The sequence below is a fragment of the Rattus rattus genome, chromosome 3, assembly GCF_011064425.1.
Source record: "Rattus rattus isolate New Zealand chromosome 3, Rrattus_CSIRO_v1, whole genome shotgun sequence".
Taxonomy (NCBI): Eukaryota; Metazoa; Chordata; class Mammalia; order Rodentia; family Muridae; genus Rattus; species Rattus rattus.
In genome coordinates this window covers 163,208,163-163,234,880 of record NC_046156.1, presented here as the reverse complement: position 1 = coordinate 163,234,880, position 26,718 = coordinate 163,208,163, and the positions used below count along the sequence as shown (strand labels likewise).

The window sequence follows — 26,718 nt, the reverse complement described above, 5'->3', positions numbered from 1 at the left end:
GAGCAGTACAAGGGACACCTTGGACATAAAATAGAAAGTAGAAAAGGGAAAAAAAAACAACTTTTTGATATAATAAGGAGACAGCTCAATGTCTTACATTTGTTGATAACTTTTAAGCTTCAACCATTTCTCTTTCTTTTCTGCCTCAAGTATAGAAATCTGATGAGATTGTTTGCATATTCCCTTCCTAGTTACTGATAACATTACAAGATATATAAACCACTTCTTACACAAAGGGATCTAGCGTAATCCGACTTCCTGGGATTGCAAAAGCTCGAGCAAGTATCCCTTCCTGATACTTTAGATCCATTTTGATATTGGCTTTGGAAGCCTTCTTGGTCTTCTTTCCTAGAAAACAAAATCACATTTATGGAATATTTTCACATCCACATAGTTAACAGTAGACTCTTACCCTATTGCTGTTTTGTGTTCTACCATCAGATTTGATATTTGAAATAAATGATGTCCAAGAATTCAAAGGGTCTTCCAGTTTGGGAGAATATAAATGAGGCCTAGTATAGTTTCTGGTTCTATAACCAACTACCTGAGACTAGATAACTTAAAATGTGACACATATTAAATTGGCTGACAAGTAACAATGGAAGCGGAAACAATGCCATCTAGACTCCCCGTGAACAATCAAATGTATTGTAACATTGAAAGTAAGTAAATCTGTAGAATAGGTATTGAGAAGTCGGCTCTACTAACAGTCTTAAAATATATGTTCCAGTCTGTTGAGAATTTGCTCATTTCAACTAGAGTCAGCCATGCCTCTTGTAGTTTGATTTTGTTTTGTTCATGCACTTTTTCTGGTTTCTCTTCACGAACACCTCCCACTTCCATTTTCATGTTGAAATCTAGGTAAAAAAAAAAATTCTTGGTGAAAAAAATATAAATCTCTTCAAAGACCCACCATTTAATACTGCCATGTTTGAAAGAAAATTCAACCTGAATTTCAAAATAAATAAGACATATTCAAGATGTCTTATATACTTTAGAGTGTTTTTTTGTTCTAAATAAGCATTTTAAAGGCTATTTTTTATCAGCCATGATTTCCTTTGAAAAAGATGTTGTCTGGAAGCTTCTCAGATGTTATGGTTTCATTTACAAAGAAAGATTTATCTCTGATTGTGAGTATAAAATATTCCTTTTAGTATCGTATAAACATTTTTAATGGCAATAAAGATATTACATGAGTGCTTTGCAGCTAAAGGTCAATATTGATAAATTTAAAAATCGAGGAACTATGTTATTTAGTGTTTTAAGGAAATATGAAAAATATGTTGCCCATAGGCATTGGGTTATACAGTTTACCAAAACGTAGGTTTGTCTCATACACCAAACAACTTATTTGATTAGATGGTGTCCACAAAAATCATAAAAACAAGGAAATAAGTGCCTAAAAGCTGTCACTTTTAATTTATACTGTTATATTTCTCTCTGCACCAAGCTTTAACATTTATCTGTGTTTCAAAACAATCAGCAAACTGTAAAGAGGCTAAACTCAATAATTTGTTTTTAAAGAAAAAGCATTTAAAAACATTGTTCTGAACATAAAATTTCTGTTTTATATTGTGAAAATTATCTCACAATATCTTCTGTTATTGACATACATTAAATTTTATTCAAAGCATTATATTGTATTATTAATCTCTTTTATTAGGCTATTATATTTAATAAATTAAATTTTTATAGTTATACTAGGTTATTAAAGTTAGTAAGTTAAATATATTTTCTTATAGTTACACTTACTTTGGCCCTCATTACTCAGTGTATTAGGGTATACCTTCCTCAGTTAGAAGCTACTGTAAGAAGTGACTTGGACTGAGACAAGCTAACTCCATGGAAGGTTGCAAAATGGCAGTTCCGGAGACCAGGCGTGAGTTTCTACTTTCAGGAAGTGGTTAAGTCAGAGATGTCTCCCCAGCCTGCAAAAGGACAATTAGCCAAGCTTGGAGCTAAAAAGTCAAGAGATACCCATCCTTGGCAGGTCAGTCAAGTATGGTTGAAGCAAGGCTCTATCTAATCATAGCATCCCTCATTTCCCCAGAGATAGAACACACAGATCAAGGAATAGATCACCTACCCCTCCCTAATGCTACTCTATTGGGTTTTAAAATTGAATCCGCCAATTCAGTGAGGGTCCTTCCATCCCAATGGAACTGGATCTCTGCATGCAGGAATTTGTTTAATAAATGCTCTATGCTTTTACATACTATTTGAGTCTGGGCAATCATTCTTCAGCTACTCATGGACCTTAATAGTACACAGCTATAGAAATTGTTGGAGACTATTGGAGTATAGGTGTGCAACTTAATTTCTAATAATTTCATAATTCATGGTAGTTAACTTGTACAATGCACTTTCTAATATTTTGAAAATACATAGGGATGATTTGCATAATATATACTCGTGGTTCACTTCTATATGCAATATAATGTAGTGTTGCAAGTTAATTAATGTTTCCCTGGTTTACTATCAAGAATGTACTGAAAGTGTCAGTGAATTAATCTGGCCACCATTATGTGTAATGGGCTGAAGTTACATTAATCTACTAAGTGATATTCCAATCAAAGCTTATGAAGGACTAATTCATCTGAGCAGAAACTAGCAGAATTGATTCTATTTCCAACACAAGAGCAGGGTGCATGGTTCTGTAATTTAAAATTAAATTTAGAATACACACACATGCATTTTTCAACATCAGTTAATTTTTTATCAGGTGATGGTTGATGGAAGGTTGTGGTGGGTAACATTTGTTAACATAATTATACTAACCCAAGTGTAACAAATGTAGAGAATGTACTATTATTAATTTTAATGAATAATAAAATATAAATTATCAGTCTATGAGAAGAATATTAAAGATCATTTTAGATTCAATTTCATAATTCCTTAGGTTCATTAATAATCTTGTGAATGAGTAATCAGAAGCACTGAGAATACATTCTTAGGCAGAAAAATCACATACAGAGCTGAACTTCAACTTTAATAATCTCTGATGGAATCATGGACACAGCATACCTACACTTGCCCACAGACACATCATCATACATTTCCTTTAAAATTGCATGGAAACTGCATGTTAATAAGTTATTAAAACATCTTTGAAACATAAATCTCCTTATTGTGAATGTCTAAAATGCCAATTGTACTTAAATGAACAATGCTTTAGGACTGTAGATTCACCTCTGTGCAACAACAGATTTCCTGCTTAGCAAATCCCAGTGTTGATCTAGTAAATGAAAATCTTAAATTGGTGACATATATTTAAAACTATATATCAGTAAAAGCCATATAGTTAAATCAATATGAAATTTAATCAGAAGATGCATTTACAATGTGGCTTCAAAAACATATTCAGATCAGACATAGTTATTTTTATTCAACTAAGCGACAATTTTATTAAATACAACAAAATAAAATTATTAGTAAAACATAAATAAGAAATGTGAAGAAGACTTTAAAACAAAAACTCTAAAATGTAATATTTGGCAAATTTGCAATAGAAAAGTTGAAATATTCTACATTATACAGACCATGAACAAAGTTAAAAGCAAATAAAAATGTTAATTTGATTTTATATTTTCTAATTGTATAGCAATTTTAAAAGAAAAGTATAAGTTTACACATACACACACACAAACACACAAACACACACACATATATATATACATATATATGATATCCTTCTAGACTTTTCTTCTTTCTCTGTACTGTTCATATTCATCATTTCATAGCAGCTTATTATAGACTTTTCTAGATAATAATGTGTAAATTATAATTCTCAACATTTAAATGACAGTGGAAAAACACCTTAGAAAGTTTCAGTTCTCAACAGATACAGTTAAACATTGGTATCACTTGCTGTACAAATGTATCTGTTAGCTGTGTGCATAGAGAAATTATATTACCTTGGATGTACATCAATTTGCAAAAATAAATGCACTTTTATGACTTCTGAATCCTTCTGAGACTCTCAGGGCAATGATTCATTTTCAAAAAGATGGATTCTTTTGTATGCTACCCTTTGGATCATTTCCCTCTTAACAATAGGCCAAGAAATTTGTGATGTCACATCCTCCGTCTTATTTCAGTTCAGTTTCAGCCATTTTTGTAAAGCTTAACATAAATAGCCTTAGCATTGGAGTTTCCTCAACTGTGAATACTATTTATCAGTTATACTTTCAAAACTTTTGGTATTCTTTCTGTGCCCTTATAACCAGGGAAAATAAAAAAAAACAAAACAAAAAACAGTTCATAACAAACAACAATCAAGGGTATTTACGTACTACTACATAATATTTTTATTATGAATCAATTTAGACTTTTCTAATATTTCACTTTCCTTCTAAATAAAAGAAATTAAGATTAACCACAACTAATGATAAGCATACACATGAGAACACTCACAGCAAGTTAAGTAGAATTAATCTGGAAGGCAAGAAAAGACAATAAGTGAATTTGAGATTATATAAAAATCCAAATGAATAATGCATGCCCTGTAGCAACTTGAACTGAAGATGAAATAGTAACTAGCATGCAGTAATGTTTTTGAATTTCCCTTTATTTATAACATAAAACACTGAAACAAAGAATCAATGGTTTATACTAGAAATAATTACTTTAAATAAAATGAACACATATGTTTTCTGTCTGTGATTATCATTTTTGCACATGTATAGAAATACATTTTTCTGAATCCACCAGTTGCCTTTCAAACCTGAACTTTAGCCAGACTACATAGCCAAGTTAATAATGTGTCTTGACATATTTTTTAAAAATATGGAAATTGCCATTCTATAGTAAATTCATTCTGATATGTTTATTTGTACTTAGAATACAAAATAACGATCTATGTTTGTTACTTCCCATGTAATCAGGATTTACAACCTAAGTGAAATGCATAGTTTAAAGCTTAAACTATGAGTCTTTCACTCCCTGAAACCTAAAATAAGATTTTGTGTGTGTGTGTGTGTGTGAGAGAGAGAGAGAGAGAGAGAGAGAGAGAGAGAGAGATACAGAGAGAGAGAGAGAGGAAGAGAGAGAGAGAGAGAGAGAGAGAGAGAGAGAGGGAGAGGAAGAGGGAGAGAGAGAGAGGGAGAGTGAGAGAGAGAGAATTAATGAATGTGTGCACAGGCATGTGCATGCTTGTGAATTTGCATAGAGCAGCTAAGTGTTTGAAAGCAACTTTAAATAAAAGAAACATCTCATAAATGTCAGAAAAAAAACATTTGTTTACATCTTCTAGTACAGTCTGTTAGATTGCATCGGTAAATTCTTTAACTCAGCCTCTCTTAAACATTTCTTTTAATTTTTTTTTTAAATTTTACCCCATACCATGGTTTATGTAAGGATTAAAAATGCAAAGCAAATATGTTTATTAAGGAGAGACACTACGGACAGATACAAGTCATATATATATGACACTGACTATAGTTCACAACTTACAGAAAGCAGGAGTGGAAAGAAGTGGAGGATGCAAGTCTGGACTCAAACTTGGTCTAAACTATTCCAGGAAGAAGGCTCTTTCTTCTTTAAAGTCGAATCTATACAAAGGAAGGTACACCATAAGAGTATTGTAAATTTTACAGTTTTAAATACTTGTGTATAAATACGGTGAGGCATTGAAGTATTTATATTGAGGTAAAAATATTAACTTGATTAATATATATAGCCATGAATTTTGGTTACTCAATTTTGAATATTTTGCTGCTTGAATGTTTCAAACATCTGCAGTTAAAGGCAACAAAGTTGAGTGAAATGTGTATGAGATATGACAAATGTTCAGTTCTATAAATCTCAGAGCCTATTGACTATTTTGAATGTAAGGCTCTCTGAGAATTGTTTTACTTTTTTATTTTTTATTTTTTTATTTTTTTTTAAATTCATATAAGCCCATCTGACAAGGTCAAAAACCAAAAGCTTCATAAGGGAGTTGGCAAGTGCAAAGAGAATTGGAGATCTCTAGGAAGAAAATGTGGCAGATTTTCTGTCACTGTCTCCATGGTCCTCTTTCTACTATGCATCATCACACCTTTTCCTAATCATGTCTCCTGAGACACTAGAAACAAAAAATGATTATTCTTATGTCACCAGGTCTAGTTCTTGATTGCAGGGAAGTTTCCCAACTGAATAGCTGTGCACAAAGGAAGGTATCTGCATCAACAGCCTCGTTTAATTTATTTGAGACGAGATAAATCAGTGGGATACCCCAGAGAAACTGTTCTGGCTGCTCCAGTGGACCAGCAGAGGCTCCGTGGGGTTTTCAATTTCCCATCCGGACCTCAGCCATCTGCAGATCATGGCAAGACGGGGACCTGAGAGAGCAGTACTGCCTCACTAAGTTAAAGACATGAGGGTATAACATATAATGCACCCTAATGGAAAGAAAAGTATTCTCAGAGGAAGAAATTATTTTACAAAGACAAAGAAATTGACCTGAAGATTATGGCAGAGGAACTTGTGCTAATTGCAGGGGAGAGAGAAAGAGAGAGGAGAGAGACTCTTTAGAAACAAGAATCAGACTGCCATGACATCTATGACTTACCAGGTAATCATATGCACACATGGAACACAGCAAAGTGACGCCTAGCCTTTTCTAGTACTTGAAAAGATAGCAGCTATGACAGGTGCTTGGGAGGAAACACAAAAACAAGAAAATAGTGTCTGTATATACTTCTAATTTTTTCTGAGTACACAATATATTTCATATCACCATTCTATCTAAATAAACTATCACATCTGAATCTGTAAATATTGAAAGTAAAGGTTAAATTCACCAAAGTGAGTAAATGTCACAGTCACAAAAGAAAAAGAAAAAAAGACTTCACAGAAGACCAAGTTTTCTGTTAATTTCAAACAGTTCCATAAATGCAAACCACCATCTTCAACATGAAAACTGTGTGAATCAAGTTGCATATGCAATAGTAATTTCTAAAACTCTTTCCTGTAACTATTTTCAGACATGATGAAAAAGAACTCCAAGTATATCAGTGGCAAATGTTTTATTGTACAAACAGGAGCTGAAATATGAGCAGAATCCTCAGAACCTGTACACATCTCCAGAGCACTTACGCTGTGGCTTGGAATTCTAAGTGGCAACAGGAAACTGAACTAGAACAAACTGTTACAAATCCCCTCAAATGTGCACAGGCTTTAAGATCATAAATATGCAATCCATTCTCCAGCAGTTTTATCACCTTAATGCATGTTTTTTGTAGAACATTTCCGAAATAAATAGAATGTGCTTTTTCCTGTAATTGAGAAATAAATGTTTTCAGTTCAGATCTGTTTTATTTTCTCCCAAATGTTTCTCTCACGGGCATCGATGTCAGAAAGTTATTTCTTTACTTACTGAAAGAAAATTCACTATAAATGGTCACTTCATTATATAAATCCAGAGGAAATACATGTTAGCTTATTTCCATAAATATATCTTATCATTAATATGAATGTAAAAGATTGTGTCCAGTAATACTAATGTTTATATTTTCAGGTCCTGCTCTAAGACGGGGTATAGCATTTCATTTTAATTTCAAAAACTATCTCTTGTATTTACTAAGAAACTAGCAAACACTAACCTAAACCCATATATCTAGAAAGAATTTGGAGGTCCTTTGTTTCCTACCTCACAGTGAATTTTTGAATGCGACCTCTCCCTCCATCCCTGCCTTTTCCTCTCCCCTTCCCACTTTCCACTCCCAGTCACCCTCTCACTCTGCTCATTTTTATCTTTCTCTAAATTTTAGAATATTTAGTACCAGATGATACCATGTTGATATTGCAAAGGAAATCTGAGTGTTCTGCTCTGGTGAATGTAATGGACAGTGCTGTTTAAAAACCTCTGAGACATGTTGTCACAGGAGCTGTGGCCATGTTGTCCAGATTATTCATCATACCGAAATCAAACATGCTTTATTATCCAAGTGAGGTAGCTTTGCAAGCTTACAGACAGAAAATCCTAGGAGTGGAAATGAGACTTCATATCAGACACTACTTGGTTTTTCCCAAAGGTCCGTGGGCCAGCTTGAGACTTAGGGATAGTTATCAGCCACAGAGTCTCTGACTTAATAAAAGTGTGACTGCAGAAATGATCAGGCTCCACTCGTGGACATACTGAATGGCACACTCAAAGGAGCTTCACTAGATAGTCTCTAAGGCTTTATGAGTTATCCTATGTTAGGATTTCAGTGCTGTAAGTAGAAGGAGAAGAAGCCAACATGAAATCCACCCATCTAATATTAAATTACATTAATTAAGTTACATTCAACATTTAAAAGCTGCTTTATCTTCTGTAAGGCAAAGGACACTGTGGTTAGGACAAAACGGCAACCAACAGATTGGGAAAAGATCTTTACCAATCCTACAACAGATAGAGGGCTTATATCCAAAATATACAAAGAACTGAAGAAGTTAGACAGCAAGGAGACAAATAACCCTATTAAAAAATGGGGTTCAGAGCTAAACAGAGAATTCACAGCTGAGGAATGCCGAATGGCTGAGAAACACCTAAAGAAATGTTCAACATCGTTAGTCATAAGGAAATGCAAATCAAAAACAACCCTGAGATTTCACCTCACACCAGTGAGAATGGCTAAGATCAAAACTCAGGTGACAGCAAATGCTGGCGAGGATGTGGAGAAAGGGGGAACACTCCTCCATTGTTGTGGGGTTGCAGACTGCCTACAACCATTCTGGAAATCAGTCTGGAGGTTCCTCAGAAAATTGGACATTGAACTGCCTGAGGATCCAGCTATACCTCTCCTGGGCATATACCCAAAAGATGCCCCAACATATAAAAAAGACACGTGCTCCACTATGTTCATCGCAGCCTTATTTATAATAGCCAGAAGCTGGAAAGAACCCAGATGCCCTTCAACAGAGGAATGGATACAGAAAATGTGGTACATCTACACAATGGAATATTACTCAGCTATCAAAAACAATGACTTTAAGGAAATTCAGGCAAATGGTTGGAACTGGAAAATATCATCCTGAGTGAGCTAACCTAATCACAGAAAGACATACATGGTATGTACTCATTGATAAGTGGCTATTAGCCCAAATGCTTGAGTTACCTTAGATGCCTAGAACAAATGAAACTCAAGACGGATGATCAAAATGTGAGTGCAGATCGCTCATGAGAGACACAGCCAGAATACAACAAATACAGAGGCGTATGCCAGCAGGAATCCACTGAACTGAGAACGGGACCCCTGTTGAAGGAATCAGAGAAAGAACTGGAAGAGCTTGAAGGAGCTCGAGACCCCATATGTACAGCAATGCCAACCAACCAGAGCTTCCAGGGACTAAGCCACTACCCAAAGACTATACATGGACTGACCCTGGACTCTGACCTCGAGGTTGCAAATGAATATCCTAGTAAGAGCACCAGTGGAAGGGGAAGCCCTGGGTCCTGCTAAGACTGAACCCCTAGTGAACTAGACTGTTGGGGAGAGGGCAGCAATGGGGGGAGAGTTGGGAGGGGAACACCCATAAGGAAGGGAGGGGGAGGGGGATGCTTGCCGGAAACCGGAAAGGGAATAACATTCGAAAATGTATATAAGAAATACTCAAGTTAATAAAAAAAAAAAAAAAAAGCTGCTTTATTTATAATAACCAGAAACTGGAAACAGCGTAGATGTTCCTCAGTGATAAAATACATAAGTAGAATGTGATATATTTTCATAATGAAGTATATAACTCAGCTGTTTAAAGAAAATCATCCTGAAATATGCAGGTAAATGGATGGAAATAAAAAAATATTCACCAGGAGTAACACAGATCCAGAAAGATCAATATGCTAAGTATTCATTTATAAGTGGATATTAGCAACTAAATATGATAATCAAGCTATAATCCATAGACTCATGGTGAGCTAGGGGTGAAGAGGAGTGATTAAGGGAGTATGCATGGAGCTTCCTGAGGGGATGAAGAGTGCTATTCCTCAAGGGACAGGTGGAAATGGGAGCAGTCAATTCAGGTGAGGGTGTAGGGAGAAACAACTGAAATAAGGGGGCATTTGAAGGCTCTTGGGAAATCCTAGTAAAATGGAAGCTTTCTGGAATCTATGAAGGTGATCCTAACTAGGATCTTTAGTAATGGGAATATGGCATTTCAAATTACCATCTCTTAAAGCCAGGAAAGGCACCCACTGGAGGGAATGGGTTGCATTCAACTGAGTTGTTAGCCACATGTATCCTAGAGAAAGTCCCAAGCAACATAAATTGTTGCCAAAGTTTTTTTTTTTTTTTTTTTTTACTCTGAATACTGAAAACCATCCTCTCTGCCAATAACAATACCCATACAACTCACTGAGCATGGAGCAGTCATGTTGCTGCCTACATGGAAACTTTTCTCTTTCCAGTCTCTTTGGTCTGGGAAGTTACTGTGATGGCTACTAAAAGAGAAATGTGGACACCAACCCAGCCACAAAACCTTGAACCTACAATATTTTGGGGGCACAAAACTGGCAGGAGCAGCCAACCAATGCCTGATTTAACTTAAGGTCCACTACTCAAGGAATCCATAACCAGCATCCAGTAAGCAAGAACCACAGACTAGATAGATAGCCTAGAAACCTAGAATAAAACAAAACATTGCTGGGCCAACAAAACAAAACAATAAGAACACGCTCCTAAAGATATTCTGCTATGATCACACCTTATTCAGTCCTTAGACATAAGGCTTTCCGCAACAGAAGATGCAAACAAATGCAGAGAAGCACATCCAGACGTTATGTGGAGAATCTAAGTTGGAGGTCTCTATCAATCCCCTCCCTGAGAATTCAGGGAAGTTCACAGAAGAGAAGGGAAGAATGTAAGAGACAGAGAGGATGGAAGACATCAGGGGAACAAGGCCCTCTGAACCCATTAATAAGGTTCAAATGAGCTCATAGAATCAGAAAAAGCAAGCACAGGGCCTGCAAGGGTCTGCACCAGGACCTGTGCATATATATTTTAGCTATTGGCTTAGCATTTTTATGCAGCTTCAGATCATGTGAACAAGTGGATCTCTCAGGCTCTTTTGCCTGCTCTAGGCACTCTTTTCCTTCTATTGGGCTGGCATGGCCGATTTCAGTGTGATGGATTTACTTCATTTTACTCTGTTTTATTTTGTCATGTTTGGTTGCTTTCAATTAGAAGTATGCTTTTCTAATGAGAGACAAAAAGGGAAAAGATCAGGAGGGATGGAATGGGGGGAGAAACGGGAGGACGATGGGGAAGTGAATCAGCAGAAAGGAAGGCTGTGAGCCTAAAACCTTGAGGTAGGCAGATTGCTAGAACGTAAGTGTCTCAAGGCCACCATTGGGTCTCAGCCTCAGAGAAAGTTTAAATAAATAAAATGAAGCAAAATATACTCAAAATTCATGTGACTGGTGCTATGTACATAAACTTTAATAACAATGGGATGTAATTAAATGGGAACAGTGGCAACATTTATATTTTCTCAAATTTAAATATGAAATAAAAATTAGTTTTGTCATTTCTCAGCTACATAAAAATTTACTTCTACTATAATTTTCTTTTATTTCAAATGAAGAACTGACACTGAATAAAAGTGGTGTTTTAATCAGTTTTTACCAGATGTATGGATGTAATATCACTATTTTGAAATATGCCAAGTTCACCTCTAATAACAAGTAATTATGCCCCTGCCTCTAAGGACATCTCTCTCTTAGTTGAGGTTATCTTCTTTTATGAGAAGGGCAAAGTAAGTGTCAGTTTTTTCTTTTTCTTTTTTCTTTTTTTTTTTTTTTTGGAGCTGGGGTCCAAACCCAGGGCCTCCCGCTTGCTAAACAAGCGCTCTACCACTGGGCTAAATCCCCAACCCCAAGTGTCAGTTTTGAATAACAGTATTGCCACTAAAATCCCTCTCCCCTTAAGGAAGATTCACATATTGAATCATTGAAATAAAAGTTCATACATGGGTGTGTATGGAAGTAGTGGAAGTCACAGCTTCCATATGCAGCATTTCGGGGGTCATCGCCTATAATTGTGGTTGATTTTCAAAAGCACAGCTGAAGAGATGTACTTAGAAATATTCAGAAATCTAATTTATGACCATTTGGTATTCTCTAAATGTCTCTAATGCTTATTGGTTTGGGTAATCTTAGACTTGTATTTGATAATATTCCCCACTAGATATATTCTCTGAAAACCTCCCTTCCTCCGCCCAATCATGTCTCTTTAAGGGGATATGTGTGACCCACTGAATTTAATTAGGGTTGCTTGCTTGAGCATAGGTGGATATTGTTTCTCAGTGTCTGACAATGTATTTGTGACTACAGTACTTAAAAATGCATCTTTGGTTACCGGAGCAATTATGAACTGCCAATAGCTCCTCACGGAGAGGTTGGGACTCAGGAGCCATCCATCTCCAGTGCAGGGAGGAATGGAGATGTACCCACTCCTCTACAACTTTTGCCAAGAGTTTTTGCATGCAGTTGTCATATTGTATCTAGCTTTTCACAGCAGCCTGCTCACACCCTGACTCTTCTGATGTTTCCTTCTCTCTCTTCTGTGATGTTCTCAGAGTCTGTCAAATTGACTTCTAAATATCCATGCAATGTCCACTAAATATCAATCCTTTCTACTTTGGTCTAGAGAGCATAATTTTCGATAGTGAGTGGTTACTGACGAGATACTGATAGGTTGGAGAACCAGAATAAGCTGTTCTGACTGTTGCATTCCAAGCCCTAAACAGGATATTTATATCACCTGCTCTAAGATTACTTTACTGCAGCTCTAAAAGATGTCAAAAGCCTTGGTGGAGAAACGGCCTACTCTGTAACCATGTGCAGAACATCCAAAATTCATCAAGAAAAAGAGCTTCTAAAGTGAACCAAACATATGCTGCACTTCATGAAATAGCAGTAACCTATGATGTATTTTACCTTCATTTGAGTTTAGGGTTATACATTAATCTTTTTCAAATTTTCAGTTCTACATAATGAATAATAAAATAGAAAGGTGTACATAAAATTTGCTGACTAGACAAATTTAGATTATTTCTTGTTGTTGGATAAGATCTAGTAAGTAAGTCACATGAATTTGTCTTAAAGTCACCATTTCTGTCCTTTAGCAAAATATTTTCTTCTACTGGAAGTATGTTTCATGTGTATATGTATGAATATATATATTCTACTGGAAGTGTGGTATATGTGCATGAATATATAAATGTTTGTGTGTGTGTGTGTGTGTGTGTGTGTGTACACATATTCTTCTATGTATTTGAGTGTATGTGCATACATGTGACATTGATACTGGGTGTCTTCCACTATTTTTTTTTTGAAGTAGGACCTGTCACAACCAGGAACTCCTCTTTTTTGTTATTTTAGCCTTATAGCTTATGCTGAAGACCACTTGCTTCTGCTTCTTATGCACTAGGATTACACAAAGATCAACATGATGTTTCCAGTCTATTTATAGTACTGAGAGCCCAAACTCTCTTCTGCATCCTATATGACAAGAAGAAAGGACACTGCCCACTAAACTTTCACCCAGATACTGTTCTGCAGCTTTAAAAGACTAATTAAAAGTGTTTATTCTACTAGGATTTTTAAAAAGGTAAAATATTAAATTATAGAGTAGATTGTATTCTTTTCTGAAAATAGACAAGAACAATAAAAGAAGAGCACCGAGAGCATTCCTCACAAACTTTTCAAAACTCATTTTGTCACTGCAAGTGTTCAGGGAATTTGTAGAGCTGGAACTTTCTCCTGTTTCTGATAGGCACAGCACGTCAATGTAAGTTGCAGGTAGGCACTCCTGTGCATTAATTAGAAAAGGTCAAGCTGTGCAAAGGAAATGAGTGCAGTTCATATGGGTAAGAGCTTAGAAAGAACAAGCTGTGACAATGAATTCCAAATCTTCACTAATTACCGGTGCTTTCTACAAATAAAATGATACTGAATGTGCAAGCATGCTCAAGACAAAACTTTTTGCCTTCCACAGGGGACTGAAGAAAATGAAAATATGCTTTTTAAAGTGATATGCAACTTTTAATACTCCTTTAAGACTCATAATGTATTATTCCAGTGCTGGGAGATGGATGCGTGCTTATTCCTATTTTAACGACAAGAAGAATTAATATTCTGAGCAACTTGTTAGGATCATGCAGATTGTCACTAACAGGATGAATGGAAATTTATCTTGTGTTTTCACAAATAATTTCAAATTATGATTTCTTGTAAAAAAAACTTTGCATTTTATTTGATTCTCAAAACATATTTTCATGTAAATCTTATGGAGATTCAGAAACAGGTTTAATCAAAGAAGCATAATGCATGAAGTTTAATTCCTTATTAAACCTGTACTTTACTACTTTAGGTGTTATCAAAGCCATATTAAGCCAATATATTCATATAGTCTTATAAATCCCAACCAAGATTTTTTAGTAGAATATATTTGAAGTTTACTTATTTTTACAAGTTGTATCAAATGTATAGAAGCACCTACTTCAGTTAGTTAATAGTATCTTTGTATATCAGGATCTTTTCCAAACTCACCTGTCAGATGAGTATTAAGCAACTAGGACCTAGAAGAAATTTCTACTATAAATAAATAAAATACTATTTTGGTGATTTATTTCTGTGAAAATAAGTCATGACCAATGCAACTTTTACTTTAAAAAAATTAGGTGGAGCTGGCTTATAGTTCAGAACTTTAGCCCACACACAATTGTCACGGCAGGAAGCTTGGTGGCATGCAGTCAAACATGGCAAGTTCTACATCTTGGTTCCTAGGCAGCAAGAAAAGACTGACCCATGGAATGGGAATTGAGCATCTGAGATCTCAAATCCTGCCCTCAGTGACCATTTAGCAAGGCATTACCTACGCTAACAAGACCTTAAAAGGGCTACTCTCTATGGGTCTCCGGAGGCCAATTTTACTCAAACTATCACAAATACATACAGACAGATGTCTGAATATACCATATAATAAAAATGTAACCTATTCCATAGCATATGTGATTAATGTATAATATATGTTATTTATATTCATATATGTGATAAAATGCAAGATATGATGTGCAGAGAGAAAGAGAACAAAAATAAAAGAAATTTTGTCTCTTCCCTATTACAGCAAGTAGGAAACAAAAGTGAAGAAGGAACAGAAGGTAAAAGTCAGTCATTTGACAGGTGACAACTGGAAAATCATAGAATTTTCTTTCAAAAATTTGGTGTTATTATAACACAGACACCAAGAATTTTTTAACTAGCAAGTGGATAAGAATAAAATCTTAGTGTATCAAGATGTCCGTGACTGATGAGCAGTATGACCGATAACTGGCCCAAATGCTACAGACTCTATGCTTCTCAGGAGGTCTGCAATGACCAAGAACACAGGTGAGAATTTTGCCCAAATACCACACCAGCTGGAATACTCACACAGTTCAGGAGACTTGGGAACTATCTCACCAAACTCTACTCCAAGCCTCATCTCCCTTCTGGTCCACTTCCTCACCAGGAGCAGACCAGTATCCAGATACCCACTCAAATTCTACAGCCTGCAATCCTAACAGGAGTTCCACAGTGGTTACGGGCACAGGAGGCCTGCTCTAACCAGAGAAAAGAAAGAGGTTAACACTAAACAGAGACAAAGCTGCCTGCCTTCAAGAAGACCAGCTCTAACACAAGTTAGAGCTCTGCTTGCCTCCGAGGAGACTAGTTCCACTGAAAGACACTCAGGCCAGTTAATACCAGAGGGAACCAGATGACCAGAGGCAAGCACAAGACCATAAGCAACAAAATCCAATGCATTTGGCACTATTGGAACCAAGTTCTCACACTGAAGCAAATCCTGGATACCCTAACACGAATGAAAATCAAGATAATGACTTAAAATTCCATCCCATGAAGATGATAGAGGCCTGTATTTAGAATATGAAGAACTCCCTTAAAGAAATATAGGAACATACAGACAAACAAGTAGAAACCCTTAAAGAAGAAGCAAATAAACCTCTTAAAGAAATACAGGAAAGTAAAATCAAGCAGGTGAAGGAAGTGAACAAACCTGTCCAAGAACCAAAAATGGAAATAGGAACAATAAAGAAAACATAAAGCAAGGCAATCTTGGAGATGGACAATGTAGGAAAGATATCAGGAGCTACAGATGCAAGCTGTATAATTCTCTTATACAGAATATAAGAGAAAGAAGAGAGAATGTCAGGCATAGAAGATATCCTAGAAAATATTGGCAGGTCAAAGACAATACAAACTGTATAAAGCTCCTAACCTAAAATATTCCACATATTCCAAATATTTCAGTAAATTCAGGATACAATGAAAAGATCAAACCTAAGAATGATAGAAATAGAAAAGAGTGAAAAATCACAGATCACTGGGTCAAAAAAAAAATCTTCAAAACAATCACAGAAGGAAACTTCCCTAACCTAAAAGAAGAGTTGGCTATAAATGTACAAGAAGTCTACAGAACATCAAAGAGACTGGAAGAGAAAAGAAAATTTTATTGTCACATAATAATCAAAACACTAAATGCACAGAACAGATCAAGAAGAGCTGTAAGGGGAAAACGCCAAGTAACATTAAGACAGTCCTATCAAAATTACACCACAATTCTCAACAGAGACTTTAAAAGCCAGAAGATTTTGAACAGATATCATCTAGACCCTAAGAGAACACAAATGCCAACTCAGGATACTATATGAGCAAAACTCTCACTCATCATAGATGGAGAAACCATGATATTCCATCACAAGACTAAAGTTAAACAATATCTTTTTACTAATTCAGCTCTACAGCAGATACTGGAAGGGAAACCCCAACACAAGGATAACTACACCCAAGAATATACAAGAAACTAAATATTTGACAACAAACACAAAAGAAGAAAATCATATATGTATAATACTACATCCAGTAACAAAAATATCAGGAGCTAAAAAAACCAAATGTCTTTTTTATCTCTCAGCAACAATGGACTCAATTCCCAATAAAAAGATGCAGGCTAACGGACTGCATACACAAAGAAGATCAAGCAATTTGCTGCACACAAGAAACAAACCACAGTGACAATAACAGAGATGACCTCAGAGTAAAAGGCTGGAAAAAAGGTTTCCAAGCAAATGGTCCAAAGAAACAAGCTAGAGTTGCCATTCTAACATTCAATAAACTGCACTTTCAACCCAAAAGTTATCAAATGAGATGGGGAAGGACATTTGATATTAATCAAAAGGACAGTCTATCAAGAGGAAGTCTCAATCCTGAACATCTATGCTCCAAATCCATTGGCTCCCACATTCATAAAAGAAATTTTGCTAAAGTTTAAAACACCCATTGAACCTCACAAAATAATAGTGATATCTACAGAATATTCACCTGAAAACAAAAGAATATAGCTTCTTCTCAGCACATCATGAAAGATTCTCGAAAATTGACAATATAATCAGTTGAAAAATAGACCTCAACTGATACAAGAATATTACAGTAGTCCTATGCAGGCTATCAGATTACCAAGGACTGAGACTAGACTTCAATAACAACAAAAACAACAGAAACGTTATATACTCCTGGAAACTGAACAACTCTCTGTCTAATGATAATTTGGTCAGGGAAGAAATAAAGAAACTAAAGAATATAGAACTCAATGAAAATGAAGACACATCATACACAAATATTATAGGACATAATGAAGGCAGCATTAAGAGGAAAATTCATAGAACTAAGTTCCTTCATAAAGAAATTGTAGAGATACCATGCAAGCTCCTTTACAGCTCAACTGAAAGTTCTAGAAAGAAGCAAACACTACCAAGAGCCGTAAAAGGCAGGAAATAATCAAACTCAGGGCCAAATCAACCAAAAAAAAAAAAAAAAAAAAAAAAAAAACCCAAAAACTGGTTCTTTGAAAAAATCCACAAGATAGATAAAATCATAGCCAACTATGTAAGGGCACAGAGACAGTATCTAAATTAATAAAATGAGAATGAAAAGGGAGACTTAACAACAGAAACGGGAGAAATTAAAACAATTCATCCAAACCTACTACAAAATCCTTTACTATTCAAAACTTGAAAATCTAGATGAAGTGGATGGATTTCTTCAGAGATAACACATACCAAATTTAAGTAGATCAGGTAAACAATTTAAACAGTGCCATAAGCCCTAAAGAAATAGAAATAATCATAAAAATAAACTCTCAAAAAAAAAAAAAAAAAAAACCTCGGGGCCAGATGGATATAGTGCAGAAACCTACCAGACCTTCAAAGAAAAGCTAATACCAACACTCCTCAAATAATTCCACAAATAGAAACAGAAGGAACACTACTTGATTCATTATATGGAGCCACAGTTACTCTTACACCTAACCCACACAAAGACCCAACAAAGAAAGAGAACATCAGACCAATCTTGCTGATGAATATCAGTGCAAAACTACTCAATAATATTCTTTCAAAATGAGACCAAGAACACATCAAAACCAAAGTTAACTATAATTCAGAAGACTTCATCCCAGGAATACAGAGATGGTTCAATATATAAAAACCCATTTATATAATATACTATATAAATAAACTCAAAGAAAACTACCACATGATCATCTCATTAGATGCTTCAACACAATACAACACCCCTTCATATTAAAAGTCTTGGAGAGATTAGGAATTCACAGCACGTACCTAAAAAATATAAAAGCAATGTATAGCAAACCAACAGTCAATGTCAAATTAAATGGAAATTAGAAGCAATTCCACTAAAGTCCGGGACAAGTCAAGATTTCCCACTCTCTTCCTGCCTATTTAATAAAGTACTCAAAGTTCTAGTTAGAGTAATTAGACAACAAAAGGATATCAAACAGATACATATTTGAAAGGGAGGATTCAAAGTATCAGTATTTGCAAGTAATATGATCTTATACATCAAGAACATCCAAAATTCTACCAGAGAACTACTACAGGTGATAAACAACTTCAGCAAAGTGACTGGATATAGAATTAACTCAAACGAATCAGTAGCTTTTCTTTAAAAATGATACATAGATTGAGAAAGAAATTAGAGAAACAACATCCTTCATAATAATCACAAATATAAAATATCTTGGTGTAACTATTACTCACCAGATGAAAGATCTGTATGACAAGAACTACAAATCCCTGAAGAAAGAATTCAAAGACCTCAGAAGATAGATAGAGCTCCCATGTTCATGGATTGATAGGATTAACAGAGAAAATGGTCATCTTGCAAAAAGCAATCTTCAGATTCAATGCAATCCCCATCAAAATTCCAACACAATTCTTTACAGACATTGAAAATTTAACCCTAAACTTCATACAAAAAAAAAAGAGGATAGCGAAAACAATTCTCAATAATAAAAGAACTTTCAGGGGAAATCACCATCCCTAACCTCAAGCTGTCCTACGCAGAAATAGAAATAGAGATTTAAAAACAACTGATATTGTTACAGAGACAATACTATCAATGGAATAGCAAACCCGTATACCCATGGACACTTGATCTTTAACAAAGAAGCCAAAAATATACTGTGGATAAAAGAAAGCATTGTCAATAAGTGGTGCTGGCCTAACTCTCAATCTGCATGTAGGAGAATGAAAATATATACATATTTATCACATTGCCAAAAGCCAAAGTCCAAATGTATCAAAGACCTCAACATAAAACCTGAAACACTGAATCTAATAGAAGAGGAAGTTAGAAAGATTCTTGAACTCATTGGCACAGGGGTAAATTTCTGCACCAATGATGCAGGCTCTAAGATCAACGATTCAGAAAAGTGACCTCATGAAACTGAAAAGCTTCTGTAAGTTAAGGGACATAGTTAATAGGACAAATGAGCAACCTACAGATAATGGGGAAAAATCTTCACTAACCCTACATCTAACCTAGGGCTAATATTTAAAATATATTAAAAAAAACAAGAAAATAAACCAATTAAAAATTGGGTACAGAGCTAAACAAAAGAATTCACAATAGAAAAATCTTGATTGAATGAGAAGCACTTAAAATGTTCAAAGTCCTCATCATCAGAGAAATGCAAATCAAAGAGACCAAGAATCCTTCTCATACCAATCAGAATGGTTAAGATCAAAAACCTAAGTGACATCACATGCTGGAAAGGATATGGAAAAATAGGAACACTCCATTGCTGGTGGGATTTCAAACTAGTACAACCACTCTGGAAATCAATCTTATGGTTCCTCAGAAAACTGGAAATAGTTCTCCCTGAAGACCAAGCTAATTCTTGGGCATATACCCAAATGTTGCTCCATCATACCTCAAGGACACATTCTCCACCATATTCATAGCCAGAAACTATGTAAGTTACATTGTAAAAGCCAGAAGCTAGAAATAATTCAAGATGTCCCTCGACCAAAGCATGGATATAGCAAATGTGGTTCATTTACACAATGGATTACTATTCATTTATTTAAAACGAGGACACACAAATTTTGTAGGCAAATGTGGATGGAACTAGGAACTATCCTGATTGAGGTAACTCAGACTCAAAAGGGCATGCATGGTATGTACTCATAAATAAGTGGATATTAGCCATTATACAACCTATAGACCTTAAGAAATGTAACAACACAGATGCCTAAGTGAGGATGCTTCAATTCCACTTAGAATGGGGAAGGAAATAATCACAAGTGGGTGAGAGAAGGGCAGGGGTGGGGAATGGAACAGAATGAGATGTGATGAAGGGGACAGGAGAGAAGCCCAGAGGGCTAAGAGAATGAATGGAAATAATGATCCTTGGAAAGTGGGAGGTAGGGACCCTCTACAAAATAACAGAGATCTGGGAATTGGGAAACTCTCAGGACTCACTTGGGGTGACCTTAGCCAAAGTGCCCAACACTGGAAAAAGGGAATTGGAAGAGTCCACCTCAAGTACATAGATAGGTCCTCAGTTGGAAGGACAGGGTTGCTAAACCACAGGCAAATTTAGGACCCAGAATTGTTCTTGTCTAAAAGAACTGCAGGGACAAAAATGGAGAAGAAACTGAAGGAAATGCAGCAATCCAGTGACCACCTCAACATGGGATTCATCTCATGGATGGACAGCAATGCCTGGCACTACTATGTCATGTATGCTTACATACAGGAGCCTTACATGGCTGTCCTCCGAGAGACCTTACCAGCAGATGACTAGACAGAAGCAGATACTTACACCCAATCATTGGACTGAAGTCAGGGACCCCTATGGTTGAATTAGGGGAATGATTGAAAAAGCAGAAAAGGAGAGTGACTCCATAGGAAGTCAAGCATCCTCAACTAACCCAGACCCCAGGGAGCTCACAGAGACTGAGCCACCAACCAGGAACATACATGGACTGGTCCAAGGCCCATTGTATATACATAGCAGTGGTCTGTCTGGTCAGGTCTCAGTGGGAGAAGATGCTCTTCATATTTGAGAGACTTAAGGCCACAGGAAAAGGGGAGGTCTGATAGGGATGAGGAGGGAGGAAATCTCTCAGAGGCAAGGGGAAGGAGGAAAGTGATGAGGAATTGTGGGAAGGGTATTGAGGGGGCAATGACGAGAATGTAAATAAATAAAGTATTTTTTAAAAGGTGTGCATGGCTATCACATGAAAGGAAACCGTACTGTGCATCTATTTGTTGTTACTGTTGTCAGCACAATTAGAGAGTGAAGAGAAGGAACAGCTCAGCAAATATGTTATTTGTTTTGTAGTTCACATGAGAGCCTTGTCCTCATGAGTTCTTATTATCATTAATGATGGAAGGTAATTATTGGTCTGAATGATGCATTATGGCATTCCAAGGCCCCAGTAAAGAGACAGTGTCTGCAAAACGCCCTAGATATTTGCAAAGCTAATGTCTAGCACTGAAGCCAGTGGAAAGTAGAGCCCTTGAAGGGCAGAGAGTGATGACAGAGGAGGCACAGTTTGTGACAAAGCATGACAGAAATATTTCCCACTGGCCTTGTGCTGAAGTTTGAACATAGCAAATCCAGTGAGGACAGAGGGATTGTGCCAGTGCAGGAAATATGGGACATCTCATCCAGGGAACAACATGGTTTTTCAAGAGAAAGCTTTTTTTTTTTTTTTTTTTTTTTCTTTTTTACTTTTGATTCTTATTGTTGCCAGTGGTGCTCTTTGCTACTGGAAGAAAACTCAGTAATAAAATCAATTCTAATTATGAGCAGAGACACAAGCTCAGGTTTCTATATATGTTCAACTTCTCTGTCAAACATATAAAGTTTATATCATTACCAGTAAGCTATTTATTTTCTGGTTGCTTAATCTGAAATCCTATAGTCTTAATAGTTCTTTTTTTTTTTTTTCCGTTAAACATGATACACTTTCAATTTTCCCAAATTGTACTCAACTGTGGAATGTATAACTAAATAAATAAATTTGGCATACATGTAATTAAATTTAAAATCATATGAAGCCCTCCCTTTCCTACACAATCATCTGTCTCTGTTTCTCTACCCCCCCTCCTCTCTCTCTCTCTCTCTCTCTCTCTCTCTCTCTCTCTCTCTCTCTCTCTCTCTGTCTCTCCCTCTGTGTGTGTCTATATTTTTGCCTAAAAATAAAACTGTGGATAACTTGTGCAGGACAATGTTTCTGAATATCCCAATATAATGTAGAGATGCTTTGTTCATTTTTCATATAAATGTAATTTTTGTAACTTTTAAAGAAACCATGATGATGTTTGCAAATTTTCCTTCTTAGAACTTGTTTACAATTTACATGGTTTTTTTGAGAATGATAAGAACCATTTCTTATATAGCACATTGACTTGCAAATGAATAAAATGGTATGTACTATAAAATTTCTAATTTTTATTGGATATTTTTATTTACATTTCAAATGTTTTTCCCTTTTCCGGTTTCCTGTCCATAAGCCCCTTATCACCTCCCTCTCCCCTCCCTCTCCCCTCCCTCTCCCCTCCCAACCACCCTCCCTTCCCACATCCTCCCCCACATTCCCTTACACTGGGGGTCCAACCCTGGCAGGACCAAGGGCTTCTCCTTCCTTTGGTGCCCAACAAGGCCATCCTCTGCTACATGTGAAGCTGGAGCCATGGGTTATTCCATGTATAGTCTTTGAGTAGTGGTTTAGTCCCTGGGAGCTCTGGTTGGTTGGCATTGTTGTTCTTATGGGGTTGCAAGATCCTTCAGCTCTTTCAATCTTTTCTCTAATTCCTCTAATGGGGGTCTCATTCTCAGTTCAGTGGTTTGCTGCTCTCATTCGCCTCTGTATTTAACATTCTCTGGCTGAGTCTCTCAGGAAACGTCTATATCCAGTTCCTGTCAGCATGCACTTTTTAGTTTCATCAATCTTATCTAGTTTTGGTGGCTGTGTGTGTGTGTGTGTGTGTGTGTGTGTGTGTGTGTGTGTGTATACATACATACATACATACATACATGCGGGGCAGGCTCTGAATGACTGTTCCTTCAGGCTCTGCTCCAAACTTTGCCTCTATATCCACTCCTATGAATATTTTTGTTCCCCTTTTTAAGGAGTGAAGCTCTGAATGGCTGTCTCTTCAGTCTCTGCTCTAAATATAATTGCTTATATCAGTTTTTATGGTAACTAAAATGAAGTGTATATTGATAAAAAAAAGAAAAAAGGAGTGAAGCATCCGCACTTTGGTCATCCTTTTTCTTCAGCTTCATGTGGTCTGTGGATTGTATCTTGGGTAATTCGAGCTTTTGGGATAATATCCACGTCTCAGTGTCCATTGTGGTTCATGATATATTATTCCCTGTGTTATATCCATTTGAAATTACCCTGAAATACTTAGTTAAAAGAGCTGCACATCTCCCTTTCTTAATTACTAAGCAGTATACTGCTTTATAGATAATCTGCTGTGGTCATGGTACACTACTGAGATAAACCCAGAGTTTGTTAAGTGTAAAACTTTGATTCCTAATAAAGTTTTTATATTTTGCTTTTGTTTTGATTTTGTGTTGTGAAAAGGCAAGACAGGGTATCATGTCACAGGCAAGATTGCCAGGCCTAAACTGAAACACACCAATCTCATATCTTAATCTCCAAAAAATTGCTAAGGTGGTGGTCATGAGCAACTATTGATGATTATATAACATTAGATCAAAAAATAACCTTATGACATGACCTTCTTTCCATGGGCATTTCACGACAAAATCTGAATTATTTTTATTTCAAACAAATATAAAATTGTTGTGAAGTAAAAGTGAGTTTGTTGAGACATAAGTGTCATACTTTTGCCACATTAGACAATTCTGAATGTACTATAATATGGAGAAGTGTTTTACTGACAGACAACATTAATGGAAAAGCTGTTCTCAGATTATCTTTGCTGGTACTTATCAATGTCAGCATTGATCACAAATGGTGCTGAAACCACAGTGCAATATATTTGCATTTGATAGTAGAGAATAACCTGACTATGTAATTTCTACACATGTATGTCACTTACTTAAAATAAATTTTCTAGTATTCTTTTTCAATATCCATTATCCTTTCAAAATGAACACAAAACAATAGTACTTTCTTAAAATATAAAATATATAAGTTTTTCTGGATGAAACTTGATAATCACATTATAAATATTCATGTCATTTCTTTACTACCTTTAATATTAGTATTTTGCTATTACCAGCTTAGTTATGTTGTATAGTTTTGACATAATTTAAAGCATCAATTTCAAGTGTTTCTATTTTAGTACATCTTCTACTTAAAGAAAATAAACAGTTCTTCATTTAAACTTAATCTTTTGATCAAAATAACATAATTTTCTGCTCTTAGTGTCACTCACTAAATAATGTATATGTATTCACTTGACAATAAATAATGCATGTCACTAAAAGGTGCAGTCTCTTGGTAAAGTAAACAAAGTAAAAGAAATGGAAAACTTTGAGGATTAAAAATATTAAAAAGTATAACTTATTTATTTTCTGACATGTCCTCTAGAGTCAACTTCATACTGTATAAAACAAACAAATAAACAAAACAGCAGAAATTAACCATGTTTCAAAGTGGTACTCCCCTGAAGTCCATGAACTTTTTTTTTTTTTGATATAATAAAAGAGTTGGTGATTTTGTCCAGAAACAGACTAACTCACAACAGAAAATCCTGGAATTAAATGTTTTCGGGGGGTTTATGATAGTGGTGTTTTTCCTTGTTTGTTTGTTTTGAAATTTGCACTGTTTGTTTCTAAAACTGCGACAAATATACTAAGAGAGGAAGAGGGTAAAGGGAAAGAGAGAATGAGGAAGAGAAAACTATATTAGACTTTACAGACATTCGTTTACTGGCTGAACATGGTTCAGTACTTATGAATACTGGGTGCTCTTCCAGAGAAGACAGGTTGAGGCCCATCAGCAATGTTGGTTTTTCACACAACCTCTAACTCTAGTTCTGGATGATCCAATGCCTTATGTTTGAAGAGACCATGAATAAACATGTTACACACACACACACACACACACACACACACACACACACACACAAATAACAATTTAATTTTTGTAACTGATTCTTTTGGTGTTACACATTATTTAAACCAGTCTTACATATCCTCTCTTCCCCTCATACACTCACTTCACCTTTGCTGCAGCCCCTCAAAATAAAACAAACAGAAAGAAACAAAAGAAGCAACAACCAAAACAGCAAAACAAACCATAGCAAACATCCCATCATTGAAGCCATAATATACAACAGTGTGTCCCAGAATGTATCCTCTTGTAGATACATTTCCAATTGCAAATGTACATTTGCAACTGCTCACTGGAATGGATGGAGATCTCTGCATTCTGTGACACAGTAAATATTCTCTCTCCACTCTGTGGAGGGCAAGAGGTCCAGTCACAAGTAGCAAGCCATTGCCCAGCTGCTTGAGGAAAACCACTCTCTTGCCCCTCTGGCGCCCAGTGAGGATGATCAGGACAGTCCCGGGAGTGATGCTGGAGCGCAGCCTCCTCACGTGCTGGCTGAAGGGCTTCTTGCCGTGGCTCAGCAGCTTCCGAGGCACGTCTTCAGTAGGATAATACCTAGGCCTTTTTCGAAGCTTCACCACCCGGGTGCCATCGTTCTTGTCCCCACCCACCGTTTTTGTGACTGTAGCAAGGACCTTTTCTTTCTTCTTCTTCTTCTTCTCAACCTTTGTCTTGGCAGCAGAGTATTTCCTTTTGTACAAGGCCTTTCTGGAATACGTAACAGATCGGGAGTACCTGCCAATTCTGCTCACCAGGACAGGGTTTCGGCTGCAAAGGGGCTTACTCTTCCTCAGCTTTTTAGCCTTAGGACTACCACTTTTGACCACACCAGCAGCAGCAGCGTCGCCGCCAGCCTTCATGGACACAGGTTTCTTCTCCTTTTTATCAGGCTTCTCTGCCTTTTCACCCGCCATCTTGCAAGACGGGAAAGAGCCTCAATCTTTTTCTGTAGGGTAACTGACTCTAGCTAAGTGATGTTTTTGATTAGTTTAAAATTTAGAACAAAATGCATAGACTTTTTTGAAAATGACTTAGGAAACTCTGGGTTTTCTTTTCTTCTCAAAAATATTCTCTGTGAGTCCATGTGAGCTTCAGTCTCTGTCAGCCCATGTTTGCCCTGTTTAGTTGAATCTAGGGCCATTTTCTCCTACTGTTCTCCATCCTCTCTGACTCTTACACTCACTCTTTCTTCTTACTCTTCAATGAGGTTCCCTAATTCCAAGTGAGGGTACCCAGTGAAGACTTCCAGTTTATACTCTGTGCATCATGTCGAGTTGTGGCTCTCATAAC

The 26,718-nt window shown here is 36.2% G+C and overlaps 1 protein-coding gene across 1 annotated transcript; it reads right to left on the bottom strand.

The window, feature by feature from the left end:
• Positions 1 to 226: 226 nt before the first annotated feature.
• LOC116895985 (60S ribosomal protein L6-like) lies at positions 227 to 26,342 on the bottom strand. Its single transcript, XM_032897018.1, has 3 exons — positions 25,614 to 26,342; positions 15,435 to 15,564; positions 227 to 348 (listed from the first exon to the last, which is right to left on the bottom strand). The coding sequence occupies exons 1-3, from the start codon at positions 26,340 to 26,342 to the stop codon at positions 227 to 229; spliced, it is 981 nt and encodes a 326-aa protein (XP_032752909.1).
• Between the last annotated feature and the right edge of the window lie 376 nt (positions 26,343 to 26,718).